The following is an 18,462-nucleotide window of genomic DNA, read 5'->3' on the forward strand; positions in this document are numbered from 1 at the left end:
AAAATTCCAGAAAGTTCGCACATATGGCACTACTGCGCCAAGGGGTCAGGCTGTTCATTTCGAACACATTCTCTGAGCGAAGCATAATTGGAACAAAAGTGCTTTTGGTCGACATCAAATGTCTTTTTAAAAAAAGAATCGACTTACGAGTGTCGGACACTTCGTTCTGCTGAATGCCTATATACAGGGTGTCCGGAAATTATTTGCCCCATGTTCATTCAGCTGTAACAGGGGCCCGGGAACGATTTTCAAGTTGGGGGGGGGGGGCGAGCCTAAAATATCTGACATGATGCATATGAAACAGTGGCGTAGCTAGGGGTCTAAGGAGAGGCGTACCCCCCCCCCCCCATTGGGTTCAAAGGGACCTTCGGGTCCGAGGGGCCCTGCGGCGCCATTTGACCGCTGAAGGTCAAACCGCTGACCGCCCCATGGGGCTCGTTAGAGCACCTCATGGGCCCTTAATACTAAATAGCCACACTAAGATCTCCATAAGGGCCCCACGCCGGCTTCTGAGCGCCTCTTGCGCCTTTTCAGGGCACCTCGGTGGTCTCCAAAGGCCCGTTACTGGCCTCTGAGAGTCCTTTACCGGCCTATGAGGGGCCAGTTCTAGGGGCATTTCCCGCCTGTGATGGTCCCACACTTATTTTTCTGAGGGCCCCATAACGGCAACTATGGGGCCCTCATCGGCGCCTATGAGGGCCCACACCGGTGTCTCTGAGGGTTTCACACCCCCCCCCCCCCAACTCTGAGTGCCTACACCAGTGCCTATTAAAATTAAGCCCTGTATCGGCGGCTCTGAGGACCCAACCAACACCTGTGCATCTGAAGGCCACCCACTGGTGACTTTTGAGGGTCCCACACCGATGAGTCTGAGGGCCCCACCGGCGTCTGACAGTACCATGCCGGTCTCTAAGGACCCCACAGGACTTCTTCTGCCGGCCTAAGGACCCCTTGCCGGTCACTGAGACCCCCTGCCGGCTTGTAAAGAGTTCGCGTCAGCAGCTCTAAAGCCCCCACACCCGTCTGCAACGGCTCCACACCAGCGTTTATGAGGGCCCACAACAACGCCTGTAAGGACCCTCATCGGCGCCTCTGAGAGAATCACACTAGCACCTCTGAGCGCCCACACCGGCACCTGCATGACGGCCCCACACCGGTGCCTCTAAAGGCCCCTTACCGGCGGCTCTGAGGGCCCTACGCCGGTGATTCTGAGGGTGCTACCGATAACCGAAGGCACCACACACACAAGCCCTTAGTGTCGCTGAGCTTTAATCCCATACCGGCCCTCCGAGGGCGCCACGTCAGTGCGCTCATTTCCCCACACCCCTCCCTCACACCCCCGGAGCGGGTAAACTGCGTTATACCTAAAGCAACGATTTTACCACCGTTGTACGTTATGCATTTCTCAAAGTTGACTCAAAATGGTCCAGTATAAAACTGGCCTGCCAAGCTTATGGGCTATGGCCAAGGTCAGGCCCAAATCAAAGTGGGATGACAATAGCAGATGTTATCAAATCGATACTGTATCAGCAGAAACCATTTCAGATGGCAAGGAAAATGCCGTGTGTTGATGTTTAGATGTATAAAGGAAACAAGAAGAAAAGAAATCCGGAAAAGGGAGGAAAGACCTTTTCTAGCTGCCTCAATGTTGAGGGGGCGCCGCCCCCTCGGCTCCAAAGTTGGAGGGGCAAGCGCCCCCGCTGCCCCCCCCCCCTGTTCCCGGGTCTATGAGCTGTAATACCACTGTTTGCTTTAAGAACTGTTGAAAATTTGCTAAAACCGTGCCTAAGGCTTTCCACAGCTGTCCGTTAGTCACATGACCTAACCCGGTCACCTGACCTTGACACGTGAGAGGCGCCAGGGGCCAGCGTTTGGCAGGCGTAACTCGCACCTGAACGTGGTGTCTACTGTGACGAAAGAAATTATTTGACACAGCGTCATCGCGCTGAAGTTATGGTGAAGACTGGAATGAAGTATAGGAAGTCAAATCGATTCCTCTGTCCTTTTTCACACACACACACAGAATGTTTATTAATCAACACGTATTACCAAAAAGAGAAACGTAAGTAGAAAACAAACAGTTATACAAGGCGTTTCGAAAAAATAGTAGCAGATTGGTGCAAAAGCGCCAAGCGCTTAATTCTAGGCACCTCTCTGTAAAGGAAATGAAATTAATTGCTGCTAATCACACCGCCGCCGCCAACCCGGTCACCGATGAGCGGTTGGGATGAATGCAGACCGCGCGCCGGCCCGCGGGGACAGCACCAAGGTCACAGATTTAAAATCAATGAAAAACTAAGGTTGATTTCAAAGAAAGTGTTATTGTTGACTAAATCTATTTGAGTTAATCAAGAATCTTTGGAAGTGGTGTGCCACCCGCCGCCCATCCCCGTCGCCAAGAGGAAGAGTTTCTCCATGAATGAGCAACCGAAGTGTCAGGTTAATCCCAATTAACCTGATCCTAGTCCTAATCCCAATTGAAAACCTATGGGGAATCATGAAGAAGGAGCTCAGCAAGATTGAACCAGCTCTCACAGTAAACGGACTTAAGAGGAACCTGTGAAAGGTGTGGCTGAGCTTCAGCGCAAAGGTGTGGCAGCCGCGAACTTAGGGGGGGGGGGGGGGTCCGTCGGGCACACCCTTGTCGCTTCGCCCCTGATCGAGCTACGAGTAGATTTTCTCAGAAATAAAAAAAAACGATCGTGTTGCCCGTGACGAGAGGAAGCCGATGATACACAATTTTAAGGTCTTAGGTCATTAGTTGACCTTCTAAACCAGGTCAATGACCCAAAAGTCGGGAAAATCGAGCCCTGTTAGAACGTCGTAAAGTGTGGCTGCTATGGGGTTTTCGGGGTGCTGATCACGAATATCATGTAAGTTTTGATCACAGATGATGCCTTGGTGCATTTAGACCAGGTTGGGTCAGGTCAGGTCATGTCAGCCAGTAGGGGTCCTGCCGGGTATTCGTAGTAGGTGTCAACCGCCTCTCACAGGTTCGTAACATGTTACGAAGGCACCAAAACTACTTCGTAAATGTTCAAATGGTTGCTTAATTCGAATTCAGCTCCAAAAAATAACCTATGTAGAAACATGTAAAACTCGAAGAAGTGAACCGAGGTCATTAAGGTCAATGACCTGACCTGACCTTCAGGCGCCCTTGTCACCCACCCACCCTAATGCATGGGAGCAACATCATATCACATGTTTGAACGCTAGAAACCACGAAAAGAGTGCATACGCGCGGCTAATGCAAGCCGACATACGCCGAATCGCGATTCCGGCCAAACATGGTCTCGAAAATTACGTCACAGCCCACAGGTCAAAGGTCATTTGCGTCAGGGTCATGAAATTTTTAGGGTAGGTGTAAAATTGATAAACGTGAGGGCACTGAAAGATTCGTTGCGATCGACCGCTTTTTACGCGAGTTATTTGCGAAAAACGGAGGGGGGTCCGTTTGACCCCCACCTTATACCGGCGAGGGTTAACTCTCAACTGGTAACCTCTGAGGTCCGGTCAAGTGTCCTAAGGTACGGGCTCTATATTTTTAAATAGCTTCGCCAAAAAATGGTCGCATATGTCGCGATCTTGGCTTCGTCGTGTTTTTCATGCTCGGGTGCATCGAATAAAAGAATGCATCTTGTTTGAGAGAAATAAACTTGTGGTGTTGACCTCAGGTCAAGATCAGGCCAGAGCTACGAGCTCGTACTCAGGTCACGAAGTTGATCGAAAGGAGGTAATAGCGCATATCATTCGATTAGGCAGGTCTTCCGGAGTCCAGTGGTAGCTTTCCCTACTCGCTCGCTCCATTTGATCGGAAATCACTGACGAACGTTTGTGACCTTAGTGACGTCATAGATGACGTCACGGAAGGTCAGCAATGCCAGTGAACCTCCAGGCCTTGAACGCTGTGCACGATCTCACGCTTCCATATGCGGTGAGGTAGTTTTAGATCATTTCCGGCGCCAAAATAAAGGTTTCCATATCCCCATTGGCATACCTACCTACAATGTTGAGATCGCCTGATCGACCTGACCTTTGGTGATCCTTAGGAAAAATTCGGAATATGAAACTTGTGAGACTGCTGGATGATGCTAGGAAGTAGGTCCCGTCAGTTTCATCTCTCTGTTGATAGCTCCTCTGGCACTGCGGGCGTTTCGCAGTTGCGACATTTTAGGACCCACCAATACATCAATGCATCAAAATAAATACATCAATACATCAAAAAATTTAGGACCCCTTTAGCCCTGTCCTGCAGAGGTTTAAGGCGGCCGCACACTGGGCCATTCGGCGGGCGAGATTCTGCAAAAGCGGAATGTCGCGGGCGACATTCCTACAGCGACTTTCCGCTTGTTTTCAGCAGTTTACGGGACCATTCGGCTTGTGCGATTTTCAACTTAGTATTTTCAGGAACTTTATGTGAAATATTTTATGATAAATATAAAGAATGCAAACTAAATACATTTAAGCAAATACAATATTTGCTTATTTAATGCGCTTATGCTATATTTCTGTACGATAAAGTTTTGAATATCTATTAATTTGACATAATTTCTGGAGGGAGTTGCAAAAAAATAAAGCTCGTGATTAATGTAAACAACCGTGTTTGTCGACAAATGCAAGAAACCTAAAGACAATTGTGGAGAGGCACATAGCAACCTACTTTTTGAATAGCCAGTTTAGTGCATAGAGCCATTTATTGCGAGGAAAGAAATAACATTACGGCTTTCTTATCAAATTAAGTCTATTTCTCGGCCACACCATCAATAGTTAGTGAGTGTCAAGTTCCACAATATCGGCTTTCCGCGGTGAAGTCGCGGGAAAAGCTGAACCGGTTCAGCTTTTTCCGCGATTCCGCGGCTGCCCGCGCGCATGCGCACTCTGTCCGTGAACAGCTGGCTGCCGACCCTTCACAGCCACATTTTTCGTTTCGGCGGTTGGTTCGGCGTCCGCGGAGGCGTAATGTCGCCTACGGAATTCCGCTTTTGCGGAATCTCGCCCGCCGAATGGCCCAGTGTGCGGCCGCCTTTACTCATGACGTCATATGTCAGTGACCTGATCTGACCTGACGTTACAGATACAGATACAGATATATTCGAGCCAGATCCACACATTGGAGTGGCTTTTCACAAGCTCACGTCATACGATGGGGGATATCATGGGGAGGGGGAGTATATCGAGCACACATCCACGCATTCACAAATCACAGTACGTATGCTCAACATAGACACACACAATCTAAGCATCTTGTTCAGGCATTGCTCGCAGCACCTTCATAGCGTTAGCTCTGAAAGATGACACCATTGGGTCAACTTTGAGCTGGTTGAGTCGTGCCACTCCCCTGTAGCACAGCCGCCGTCGGCCTGCCTCCGTCCGAATGGACGGGAGCGTGAGCAAATTGGCGCGCCTTGTGTCGTGCTGGTGGCGATTGCTCGCCTGGCGCCCTATGGTGCTGCTCAGTCGCTCAGGCTGGGAAGACACGATAGCTCGCTGTACAGCGCACACGGTGTGGTAGTCAATTAGTCGCTTGGCAGATAACCATTTCAATTCGCGCATTACAGATGCCACACTGTCGCGACGCCGCTTGTTCGACACGACCCGGGCACAGAAGTTCAGTACTTTTTGGAGCCGCCGAAGTTGCGGGTGTTATGGGTGGAGTTACGAAATTCGGCTTGAACCAAAGGTCGGGTGTGACAAATTTCGGTGCTGTATTGCCAGCGTGTTCAGAGCCGTCGCGAAAAACCGTGTGAGGGTGCAGGCACCCCTCCCCCCCGCCCTTAGGATCCCAAGGAGGGTAACTGCTTTAGGCGCCTAATCGTTTTACATTAACCCGGCACCGCCTGGGCTATTTCCGTACCCACATCAGCCTGGGGGGGGGGGGGGTCGGATCCGACCCCCCCCCCTGTTATCTCGAGAACCAATGGTCGTATCGAGCCCCGCGAGGCGGCGTTCGAAAGGTCTCTACGAGACCTTCCCAAAGCACTCTTAAGATTTTAAGATTGAGGTCAACTTTCGGGTCAAGGTCAGGTCAAAGGTCAAATTCAGGGGTTTTGCATGATTAGGCTTACGGACAGCGGAATCGATAGCTGCTGCTCGAAACTCACCACAAATGACCTCAAAGACCAAGTGAAGGTACCATGTGCGTATAGGGGTCATACTAAGTACGAGTCAAGGTCAGGTCAGGTCACGAAAGGTCACGGTTTTCACTTTCTGCTACATGGGCGTGCGACACATGTTTTATGGCTTATTTTTCACGCCAAATCCGATGGTAATGGTTATATGTGACCCCAAGTCACTGTGCTGGTGATAAGTGTGCATTGAAAGCATAAAAAATCGTTTATACCATACATAACTAAACGAGGGCTAAGAAAAAAAGTCAATTTTTCAACTTTTTATTTTTGACATAAAAATGCACTTTTCTAGACGAGCTTTGTCCCAGGAATCTAGTGGTGCCATTTGTTTTCACATGCGATGTTCAGAAGTGCCTCTAATTCGCGAAAATGCTTATGACGTCACCATGCCCTATGCATGTTGGAGCTATTTTTTACAATTTGGGGTCAAAAATCAAGATAGAAAGTTGAAATTTGGGACATCTAATGTTCTAATAGAGCTTTATAACATATGTTCCGGTTTTTTTTGGAAATTCTCTAAATTTTGGATTTTATTAGCTGTTTTCCAAAAAAATATAGTTTTTTGAATTTTTAGGGGTGAAAAACGCATTTTATGGAAAATCCGAGATAGCCATTTTAAAGAACCCGTTGAGCTGCGTCTTTTCATGTCCTTAATTTGCAATTTGCTTAAAACCTCGATTTTTGGCGTTTTTCAAACATTTATCATTTTTTGACTGAAAACGCCATGTAGTTACATCACTAAAATCGATATATCTCAGAAATTTTTGGATTTTTTCTTCAAAATTGCATAGGAGACGTCAAATTGATGGGGGAGAAGGTATGCGAAGTTTCAAGTTGATAGCGCAAGCGGTTCATGAGTTATTCAAGAAAAACGGAGGGGGGAGGGGTCGGATCCGACCCCCCCCCCTCAGGCGGTCGCGGGTTAAGCAGGCAGCGTGGGCTAAAGCCGTCAAATTAATTTCAGTGCGCTGCCCACTGTGAAATGTAAAGTGTATACTGCCTGTGCATTTGCCCGATCAGGTGTACGGTAGATGGTGGCTTTGTGATGGTTTTGTGCCCTTTGTGATAGCTTCTGTGCGTTATTTCTATGAAATAAAAAGTGTCAGCGGAACCGTGGACCGTTTTACATGCCTAAATTTCTTGCCTTCCAAACGAGGTTTATTGCAATGGGTTATTGCTATGGGATATTGTTTGGATAATTACCTATGCCAAAATGTTCAGAGATTTGATGAATTTTTGCGATGCTTCGATATTTCCAGTGATGCCCAAAATGTGAACAATCCAAGCATCGATGGTTTTTACTTTAATCTGACCTGTGACGTCATCGGTGACCTCGAGGTCAATAAAATTAAGTTCCGCTTGACAGTTTATCCAGGGCTATCAGAAACCGTTTGAAATTTGACAATCGGCCCAGTAGTGTCGAAGTTAGGAGGGGGGGGGGGGTGGCTATGAATAGCCCTCCCATCTCCCAGTAGGGCGTGTCATACGCAGACCCCAGTGGGGCGCGGGTTAACGGAACCGTAGTATTTTGACAGGTGACATTTACAAGACAACCCAAGCGGGACGTCCTGCCTACCCGATCGGCTGGTTCAAAGCTGATTCATGTCGGAATGCAACATCCCTAGAGCTTTTAATTTAGTTTGGTAGGACAAAGGTGGGTGGCTTTAAAATAATGTTTAATAGCGTTTAGCGCATGGCAAGGTTTTTGGTTTAACGGGTACACATGTTTTCAGTTTTTCCCCTGAATACGACTTTTCGACGGTTCTTCCCTTCCCACCGCTAGTGACTCCTGTTATACTGTTCGCTTGTTCAGTTTTCAACCCGTTGCCTGGCGAGCAGACGACGCCGTTTTAGCTATCTGCGGATGCATACAGTATACTGTGCATATTGCACAATGTACTCGTATGTACCCTACAGTATACTGCATTGTTAGTTAATTCAGCCTGGTAACTATTGACTGTGGAGTGTGGACGCAAGCGCTCGTTAGTAACTGGGCATCGAGCGCAGCCACGGTTCACGGTCCTGGTAGGCTGACCCGCCGAGCATGCGGGTATTGCGGCACACGACGTTCGCAGTACCGTTCATTTACCACTGTCGTCCACGGGCTCCGCCAGCCAACTCGAGGTGCCGAGCTCAAACAACGAATATTGACACAAATTAACTACCATTTATGCGTGGAACAAATTTTCAATCTTACATTGTTATGCACTGCACCTTACTTGTTCCTGGCAGACTGGGATATGTCGTCACGTCGGATGTACAAAAGACGAAAAGTGGACGTTTAGTACACCGAAAACAATTTTAACCCAAGGCTGGCGAGTAAACCGGTGTTTTACGGGTACCCCTATCCGCAACCATTTTTAACCACCCTCCCAGGAGTAGTGCTAGGTCCCATTGCGGTGTAGTCGTACTTGCTCTGAGCGGATATAACCGCTGTCAGCGAACAAGTCCGCTGAGAGCAGGGACGACTGCACTGCAATGGGACCTTACTGTACTCCTGGGAGGGTGGTTAAAAATGGTTGCGGATAGGGGTGCCCGTAAAACACCGGTTTACTCGCGGGCCTTGGGTTAAATTGTTTTCAGTGTAGAAAGCTGGCTTGTTTTTTTTTCTGTGACTCTGTCGAGTGACTCTAGGGCGAGTGAATTCCCTTGTAAGTTTCATAGAGAGGTCTGAGACTTTGCGCCCTCGAGAGGAAGGAGGAATATATCATCAGCTGTTTGTATGTTGTGACGTAGTGGCTGCTCTTCGCCAGCCGTAGTGGCAGTTACTCACACATCGGTCCGTCTTGCCCGTGAAACATGTCCTTTCGACATTTTGCTAGACCGAAATGTGTGATATGTTACTACTAGATTTTACCTAAGACGTCAGTGTCTATTTTCACCAGAGAGCAGAGGTTAGATGAGGTTTAATGAGACCGACATCAAATTATGATGCATATAATATGATAACTTTAGCACGGGCAAATGCATGTTGGCCTTTCGTCTTTCGAAGACGAGTTCGAGTAGATAGTTGGCTAATGACATTTGAAAGAAAGCTTCCATGTGACATGTATTTTTGTCGCAGCTATCGAGCCTCAGCCAAAATACCTATCCATTACCCAGATCGCTGTCAGTTGATCGCTGCGGGACTCTGTGGCCGTGCAGTTCACGACAGTCTGATCACGGCCCAGTCCCAGTCCGGTGACAATGTTCGGTGACCGGTCACGGTCCGGTCACAGTTCGGTGACCGTCGACCCTCCGGTGTCAGTGCGGTGACTCTGCGGTGACAGTCCGGAGACTGGTCACAGTCCGGTCACACTCCAGCACAGTGACTATCCACGCCGAAGATGAGCAGAAAAGGAGAATTGTTAAATGACACAGACAGTTCATTGCAATCTGAAAGGGCGGGTTAGGTCCCATTTATATCAAAATACCTATGTGGACCGGCTAAAATGATATCATTTATGAATGATACCAGAGGGGCGTTTTAAAAAAGTTCGATTTTTTTGCATTATAATCACCTTTCAATAATAAAATAAAGTTTCCATTAAAGTCCAACATATGTAGCTACACCACCCAGCTCTGTGACCTGAGTAACCCTGTCAGGTCCATCCAGCTGCGGTGACCCCTGGACCGTGCGCGGTGACAACGGGCGGCCACCGGGCGCGCCACGTCGGCCGCAGTTGGGTATATAAGCCGGGCCGGCGCGCCGGTGGGCGACAGAGCTGGGCCGTCCGGACAAGATGGCCGCCTCACTCCTGCTGCTGCTGCTCGGTAAGTGCGACCATATTCGAGAATTGCGAATTTCTTCTCAACTTTCAGTAGTACTTTTACTTAGCGTAAAGCCACTCAGTTATAGAAAACTTGATTGCTTGCTTGACATTTGGAAATGTCGGGATTTTTTACTGTGGATGGTGCACCGGAGATCTATTCTCTTTTAAAGAAATCCATTAAATTGCTGCATCTGATTACATTTTTTATCCACATAAGTTAGGACAACCTTGTTTGTACCTACATAGCATACTATCGGCACAATGCCTATTTTTCAAAACTTTTGTTTTTATCTCATCAGAGCAAAAAGCGCTCGATATTTTTGTTTAAATGACGTTATGGGCGCAAAATGATCTTAGTAGTCGGCGCGCCCTAAAGCCCCAATTAACAAACAAGATTTGTTGAAAAATCTTCTCAGTGCCATTGAGTCCGGCATATTTGTCGCTTTTTCAATCTTGGGGCTTCAATTAAAGAAACAATAGCAATTCACATGCATATTAGTTACTCTTAATAAGTATTCATTTATTGTTTGTGAAAGGTAGGATAATATTTTACCCTCGCCAGGCTAGGGCCTTTTTCATAACGCGGACGGTCAGGGGGCTGGGGGAGGGGTAGTACGACCCCATTGGCGATTGGATTCTATGACAGAAATACCAAATTTACAGAATAGGTGGACCTATATGTTATCTCGTCCCGGTGCACATATGGAGGCTAACTAGTTCAATAGGAGGGTTTAGGGGTTATAAATGTAAAATTTCGCTTTTATCTGTAAAAATTATAATCAAATTGAAGTCGATGCCCCAAGTTAAGCTTTCATTACCAGTAGAATAATTCAATGGATTCCTTGATGCTTGTAAACTTTTCATTGAGGGAGATTCAGGTAGGGAAATGTCTAACATTCCCCTGAGGTCCAGAAGCCGTCTCTGTTGCCATTTTTAAGTTGGAAAAGTGTCCAGAGGGGGGGGGGTCGATGCGATCCCCCCTAAGGTTTTTCGAAGATAGCGTAAAAACGGCGACGTGCAGCGCCGCCAAATTTGACATAGCCTATGGGGCGACCTTTTTACATACGACCAGGTCCGGATAACCTTGTTTCAGATCACCAGGTCAGAAAAACCGGTACAAGGTCATTGTCAAATTTCAATTTTCTGTATGCACCTGTCCAACTAACAGTTTCAGTTTGGGACTGATTTCCTTCAAACTTTCAGGATGTGCTAAGTTCACCGAGTTGTATAACATATACTTCGTTTTTTATGTCACTGACCTGAGGTCAGTTAGAGGTCATTACGTCGTAATTTTAATCCTATGGGAAAATATTCGATTCGGAAAATACTGGAGATATCCGCCTCGTTCTATCACTTTTGTGCTTTGAAACCTCAGTATTTAACATTATTTCACTTGGCGCTTCTTTGTTTGGTGTACTTATCCAATATCCATGGGTCAGGTCAAATGAGGTCAACTGAGGTCAAATGACGTTTGTGTCGATAACTTGTCACATAATAAAGATACAGCTTTCAAAATGGTATCATTCTGTTCCTCTTGAAGAACCGAGTCGAATGATATGCAACATTAAGCATTTTGACCATTCCTAAGACTTAAGTTGTATTTAAGATATGCTTAACTTTTTAAGTACACTTAAGCAAGCATAAAAGTATATCATTCGACGCGCCTTGTCGTGCCAAGTTCGCTGGTGCTTTTTTGTTGCTCTATCTTAATTGGATCAAAAATTATAAGCGAAAAACTTTTGACCTGTTATAAGCGAAATTTTTACATTTATACCCTCAAACTCCCCCCCCCCCTAAATATTGACCTAGAGCAACCAAATTTGCACAGGGGCAAGAACTCCGAGGGGCCCACCTAACTACCAAATTTGGTGTTTCTAGGTGCTATAGGAGCCAATCGCGAGGGGGGGGGGGGTCGCATCGATCCCCGCCCTGCCAGGCCGTGTTATGAAAAATGGCGTGCCAGGGCGAGGGTTAAGAAGTCCCAATGGGAAAACATGCCGTCTCCACTATCTGACATGTTGAAGTTGAGTATGCCACTTAAGATTTTATTTTTTATTTGATATTTTCGAGTTTTTTCAAACAATTTAACTTTTAACTGCATTTGAAATTTGAGGTGGTTAAAATCATGCATTATTCTTTTTTTTAACCACCAAGAAACACAAAGCTGATTATAGCTTTCGCCCCTGTGAGCCTACTCCTTTCGGAATATTCAGGCTAAAAAAACATTTGTTTCTGAAAGTCAGTGCATTTGTAAAGGAGTGCATTTAGCAGTTGGTGTCACTTTTGTCTTGGAAAATAAATGTGTGGTCTTCTTGAAGCTCTAAAAACTTAAAAACATAGGTTTATATTTGTTCCTACATCTAGCCCTTCAAGTTATTTCGTCTGCATCGTATATATGCTTTACTTGCCTGCCTTGCATCGCTTCGATATGCTACGTGTTTGCTTCTATATAAATTGTAAACCCTTAGGTACATGTTTTAATTTTTCTTTATCGAACTGCGTGTCTCAATAAAAATTCTAAATAAAAAACTATTCGCAGCAACTGAAAAAATGGGTATAAAAATCATAAATCAGCTCGATGCACCAATTTGAATGCTGACAGTCCCATCGTCCTTTTCTGTTGGCAGTGTCGGCGTGCGCTGCCGAGTTGGGCTTCCAGCCCAAGCGGCAGTACACCTACCTCTACGAAGCAAAGCAGGCCAGCGGCATCCCCGGCATAAAGTCGCAATGGTCCGCTCTGGGAATGAAAATGAAGGTCACAGTCCAGGTGCCCACCGCCGGCAACCTCTTCTTCAAGCTGGAGAACGTCCAGCAGGGTGAACTGAAGAACACCTACACACAACAGCCGTGGCGCAAGAGCTTCAGCCTGCCGTACTCTCCAGTCCAGCAGTACCAGCAGGAGCTCAGCAAGGTCTTCAAGGTGGAGCTCAACGGCGGAGTGATCAGGAAGATCCAGACCTCTGGAGAGGAGCCTATCTGGGTGGTCAACATCAAGAAGTCGATTGCGCAGATGTTCCAGCTGGATATGCAGAAACACCAAGCCATCGACGTGCCGAGCATGGTTCAGCCCAGCGGATACCAGAGCGGTCAGCAGGCCGACTTCTTCCGCGTTATGGAGGAGAGCATCGGAGGCGAGTGTGAGACCCTGTACGAGACGACGCCGGTCTTGCCGCAGGACCTCAAGGGCGACATGGTGCAGGAGCTGACTCTTCTCTCCCAGACCTCTCTGCCAGGCATCAAGGTGCCCGACTTCGACAGCTTCCATCCGTTCGTCGTTACCAAGACGAAGAACTACCAGAACTGCAAGGTGAGGCCCAACTGGCAGCACATGACTCCTGGTGCCGTCTCCTGCCACACCGAGGACTGCTACCTGACCGCCTCAAACCGCAGCGCCTCAGCACGCTACGTCCTGGACGGCGACCGCAACAACTTCCAGATCCAGTACGTGGTGGCCGAGAGTGAGGCACTCATGTTCCCCTATGGTCATGAGACTGAGCAACTGTGGACAGTTACCAACCAGACACTGTTCCTGCAGAAGAATGACAGAATGACGTCCTTCTTCGGCGAACTGCAGCACCCGCAGTCGTACGACAAGCTGGCTTTCCAGTACCCCACCGCTGACGGCAAGGAGCTGAAGATTCCCGACCTGAAGTCGGCGCCACAGCTGAGCACTTACCTCCCGGGCGCACCCGTCAAGCTTATCCTGGAGAAGATGCCCCCCACCCAGCTTGTCGGTGTCATCGTCCAGCTGATCCAGAAGGTAGACCAGATGACGCAGAAAGTACCCGATCCAGTCCAGCAGGATGTCACAGGTTACATTCTGGAGATTGAGCGAGCACTCAGTTGGCTGAGCTATGATCAGCTGGGCCAGATCTACAGCCAACTGAAAACTGATGGTCAGAAGGGTATCTACTGGGATTGTCTGGCTATGGCTGGCACCAACCCGACTGTGATGAGGCTCATTGACGACATCTCCAGCAATAAGGTGGACTTGAACCGCATGACACCTATTCTGGCCACACTGTCAATCAATATAAAGACACCCACATACCAACTGATCGAAAAGCTCTTCCAGCTATTCAAGTCATCGGCGATTCAGTCACACCAGATGCAGCGAACGACAATGGCTCTGTCCCTCTCTAACATCTTCTACCAGATCTGCATCAGCAACACGACCGTGGAGCACAGTTACACGCAAGGTCTGTACCAAGAGCACTTCTGCAACAGCCAGACAAGCGCCCTCCTGAAGGAGCAGTTCATTCCGTTTTTGGAAACCAAGATTGAACAGTCTCAGGAAGCCGAAAGGCTGGCTTACATCCAGGCAATGGGCAACACTGGTCATAAGAGCATCATCTCTCACCTTGAAAAGATTGTTTCAATCCAGAGAAGTCCTCTGGAAGCCAGCAAAGCCATCTACGCTTTCTATCGCGTTATTGCGCAGTACCCAGAGAAGGTTCGCAATATTATGTCGCCGATCTACCATGACATCTCTAAGCCCGTCGAGGTCCGCGTTGCTGCAGTCACCATGGTTCTCGCGACCAACCCTCCCATCGCCTACTGGCAAAAGATCGCAACAAGCACCTGGTTTGAGCCCAGCAATGCTGTTGCTGCCGTCATCCATAGCACCTACAGCACCATGGCCAATATCACCATGGCACACGTTGAGCCGCTGTTCGAGATGAGCCGGAACGCACGCATCACACTTCCTCTTGTGCGTCCTCCCCAGGGTAGATATGCCTTCAGCGGAAGCTACAGCTTCCGCAACGGTCAGCTGATCCCGCAGTACCAGGTGGCGGCACTCTCGCGTCTGACCGTCGTCGCGTCCAAAACGTCGGTGATTCCGAGCGTTCTCTTCATGGAATTCCAAAAGTACATCAATAGCATTCTATACAGTAACCACCGGTGGAGTCTTAACGTGCAGGGTGGCCAGCAGATTATCGATGACATCATGGGAGTCGAGTACAACAGCCAGCAGCGTGCACGTCAGTCACCGCGCGACCTCCGCGCTATCTATCAGAGTCTGGATAGCTTCTTGCAATCTATGAAGGAGAAACTGCAAGCTCCAGAGAAATTCCACGCCACCCTGTACGCTCAGCTGCTCGGAGCAGTCGACGCCTTCGTCGCCTTCGACGAGAGTAGCTACAGCTCTTGGCTGCAAAAGATCCGCCAGGGTGGAAGCTGGTCGTCTCAGCAGGTGCAGAAAATCGCTTACCTTGAGGATACCACCGTCACCTTCGCCTCTGAGATCGGCATGCCGGTCATCTATTCGAAAAAGATGCCGATGGTGGCGTCTGTTCGCGGGAAAATAAGTATTGAATGGAAACCGCAAGATGGCCAGTACCATGTCACCATGGACAATGTCCAGCCATTCGTTTCTGTTTCGAACTTCGTCACTGTTACCACGATTAATCCCTTCTCACTGCGTTCGCTTGGTGCTGGTGTTGAGAACAAGGCACAGCTGTCAATGCCCATGTCACTCAAGGCAGCCTTGGACATTCGGACGAAGACAATGCAGCTCGAGATCCAGCCTGGTCAGCAGTCGTCCACGAAGGTTGCGATTGCCCACATCCGCACATTCCCCTTCACCACTGCAGTAGAGGTAAACAAGTACGAGAACCTCATCACATCGCCTGACACCAAGGAAATCATTTCTTCCCACCCGGCAGAGTGGAAGCTGCCATTCGGCAAGGCCGTCGGATTGGAGGGGTACCTGCAACTGGTTTCTGACAGTCCTGTCATGAACTTCGGCACCTTCTGGGCCGAAGCAGCAAGGCGAGGCCGTTCTGGTCTTTCTAGCTTCTGGTTCATGATGAAGTCGCTTCGCTCGCGGCACTACGATGTCGTGATCGACACAGCCCAGTCTTCTTTCCAGAAACTGCAGGCAACGTTTGCTCTTGTCTCCTCGGACAGTCAGACTCTGGAACCCAGCCGGCTCGTTATCACCGGCCAGGAACACATGCGCCAAGTTCAGTCTAACATCCAGCAGACGCGGCAGATGCTGCAGAACCAGCAGATGCAGAGCCCACAGGTGTCCCAGCAGCAAAGGCAAGTGATGAGCAACAAGTACGGATATTCGGCGACGGCCACCATCCTCCAGAAGAATGGTTCTCCGCTGCAATACTCTTCAAAGATTGCTCTGCACACTGATCCCAACTGGTACACTCAGAAACTTGCACTCAAGGCAAACTCTCCGAACGGCGAGACATGCCTCGACGCCGAGCTTGCTTTCCCGACTCTCAGCGACATCCGTGATGAGCTGCTGAGGACGGAGATCAAGGCACCGGTATGGGCCAAGCTCGGCTACGGACGCAGCTGCCAGGAACATTCTCTGAAGATGCAGGGCTATGTGCGTCGTGACGAGCTCGCCAAGGAGTACGCCACGTCCTGCCCGGAGGCTCAGCGCTGCATTCAGCACGAGAGGCAGGGAAATCCCAACTCTGCCGACTGCCGCCGCGCCAAGGACCGCGCTGCACTGGCCAACTTCTACGACCTGGAGTTCACGCAGAACGCTGTAAGTATTAACTTCATTTTAAGTGGTATTGGGCGTTTCTCATATTATGCTTTTAAGCTTAACTTTAAAATTTTTAAGCAACACAACTGATGAGAGAAACTTGCCTTTGCAAAATGGGTGTCCCTGGTGTTTTCATGCACGATCATATAATGTTGAAGCGTGTCCTTAAAAAATCACTGAGTCAAACGATCATTTATATGGCTGTGGAATGCTTTTCCTTGGTATCAAGTGCATTCGCATATTACTTTGGGGTTGGTGAGAAATATCCAGTAAGTAACTATTAACTGTGACTTTAATGGACGCGAAGAACACACTTTTCAACTTCTTAATTTCATGTGCATGCTAGTCCAGTTGGTAACCAACTATTCCTTTGGTTTCAGGTGACCCAAAATGTGCTGCAAGCGTGCTACAATGTCGAGAACTTCGTCAAGTACATTCTGTGGCCCTATATGGATGACAACAGATTCGCTCAGAACCCCAGCGGCAAGGTCAATGTCAAGATGCAGTTCAAGCCCGACATCAATGCTCTCAGCATTCAGGTCTTCAAACCCTCCTCAACCATCACATTCGACAAGGTGCAGCTGCCATACAGCGTGGTGCGGGAGCCGTGGCTTCTGACCATGCGCAAGTCGATCTCGAAGAAGATCGTCGACGGCCTCTATGGCGTCGACAAGACGGTCTGCCTGGTCGACCGGCTGGTAGTGAAGACCTACGACAATGTGACGCTGGTACGCCACCCGTCCGAATGCTGGACCCTGCTGACTGCGGACAGCAGCCGCATTCGCAACATCGCTGTGTTCGAGAAGCAGTCGACCATCCGCGTTGTGATGGAGGGCCGGGTTGCCGAGTTCGACCTCGGCAGCCTGAGTCACTTCAAGGTGGACGGCCAGCCCCAGATTATCGATGCTCGCACACCTGTCACTCTGCGTGACAACGCCACCCGTAAGACCGTCCTCCTGGTCCAGATGCTGTCCCCCGACACCATCAAGGTGGTGGCTCCGGAGCACTACGTCAAGCTGATCATCTCGAAGGAGGGAGTGCAGATCCACGCCTCCCTGCTGGCCTACCGTAACCGCATGCGCGGAGTGTGCGGCGACTTCGATGGCGAAGAGCAGAGCGACCTGGTGGGGCCCAGCGGCTGCATCCACAAGACTGGCCAGGAGTTCTACGACGCGTACCGGGTGGCTCTGGACGGCTCCTCCTCCCAGTGCCAGTGGCGGGAGCCCTCTCGCTGCATCCGCCGACCGGCTCAGACACAGCAGGCCTACCAGCAGGGACCTCGCTATTAGGCTCTTCTGCCGAACGCGAAAAGCTCGCCTCGGCGTTTGCCATGAACGATTACGATAGACCGACCTTTGCATGAACTTGGAATCGCAACTCGGATGATCTACCATTATAGATTTACTGATAAAATATTTACGTGAGGGTTGTGCTGGCATAAAATGTGAATGGCAACATGTATGTGACTGAAATAAAGTAGTGCACCAAGCAAGCGTTCGAATCTTTGGCGGAGAGATAAAGGAGTTCGTTAGGTTTCGCGCCAAACAGTCTATGCCGGTGGCTTATGGTTGTACAGTCCACAGCAGGAGTAATGTGTGGTTTCAGTCATGGGTATGTTCTGCTTCTGAAGCCTAGGAACGATTAGCCAGACTGCAACGAGACTTTAAATGTAACTTACATGTATCTTCACCCTTGCAGCTACAACTTTATCTATTGACGTCTTCTTTTCAATCAGTCCGCATTTAAAAATCGTTGGTCAAAGCCATCCTTTGAAATTGGTAAATCACACATTATTTTAGCGGTGGGCTGTACCTACTTTGTGGGAAATCGGCACTGCAGACCTGAGACTATAGGGTGGTGACAAAATCATAGGTCGACTAGTTTTGTTAGAGTGCGATGCAGTCTAATATAATAGCTAAAAAAGGGTGCGAGATAATGCCATCCACCAGTAGAAAACAGCAAGTCGCCAACGGTTTACCGTAGTGATATATCACAACGATCGATATAACACAAAGTGAGCCTTCAGAATTTGATACCACACATGACACACTCGCCACGGAAAGCCAGTTCC

At 48.8% G+C, this 18,462-nt stretch overlaps 1 protein-coding gene across 1 annotated transcript; it reads left to right on the forward strand.

The window, feature by feature from the left end:
* Positions 1-9,713: 9,713 nt before the first annotated feature.
* LOC122383310 (vitellogenin-1-like) lies at positions 9,714-17,884 on the forward strand. The gene is made up of 3 exons (XM_043369609.1): positions 9,714-9,881; positions 12,508-16,391; positions 16,772-17,884. The coding sequence occupies exons 1-3, from the start codon at positions 9,851-9,853 to the stop codon at positions 17,678-17,680; spliced, it is 4,824 nt and encodes a 1,607-aa protein (XP_043225544.1). The 5' UTR covers positions 9,714-9,850; the 3' UTR covers positions 17,681-17,884.
* Positions 17,885-18,462: the final 578 nt, after the last annotated feature.

The sequence above is a fragment of the Amphibalanus amphitrite genome, unplaced genomic scaffold (genome assembly GCF_019059575.1).
Source record: "Amphibalanus amphitrite isolate SeventyFive unplaced genomic scaffold, NRLGWU_Aamphi_draft 000160F_arrow, whole genome shotgun sequence".
Taxonomy (NCBI): domain Eukaryota; kingdom Metazoa; phylum Arthropoda; class Thecostraca; order Balanomorpha; family Balanidae; genus Amphibalanus; species Amphibalanus amphitrite.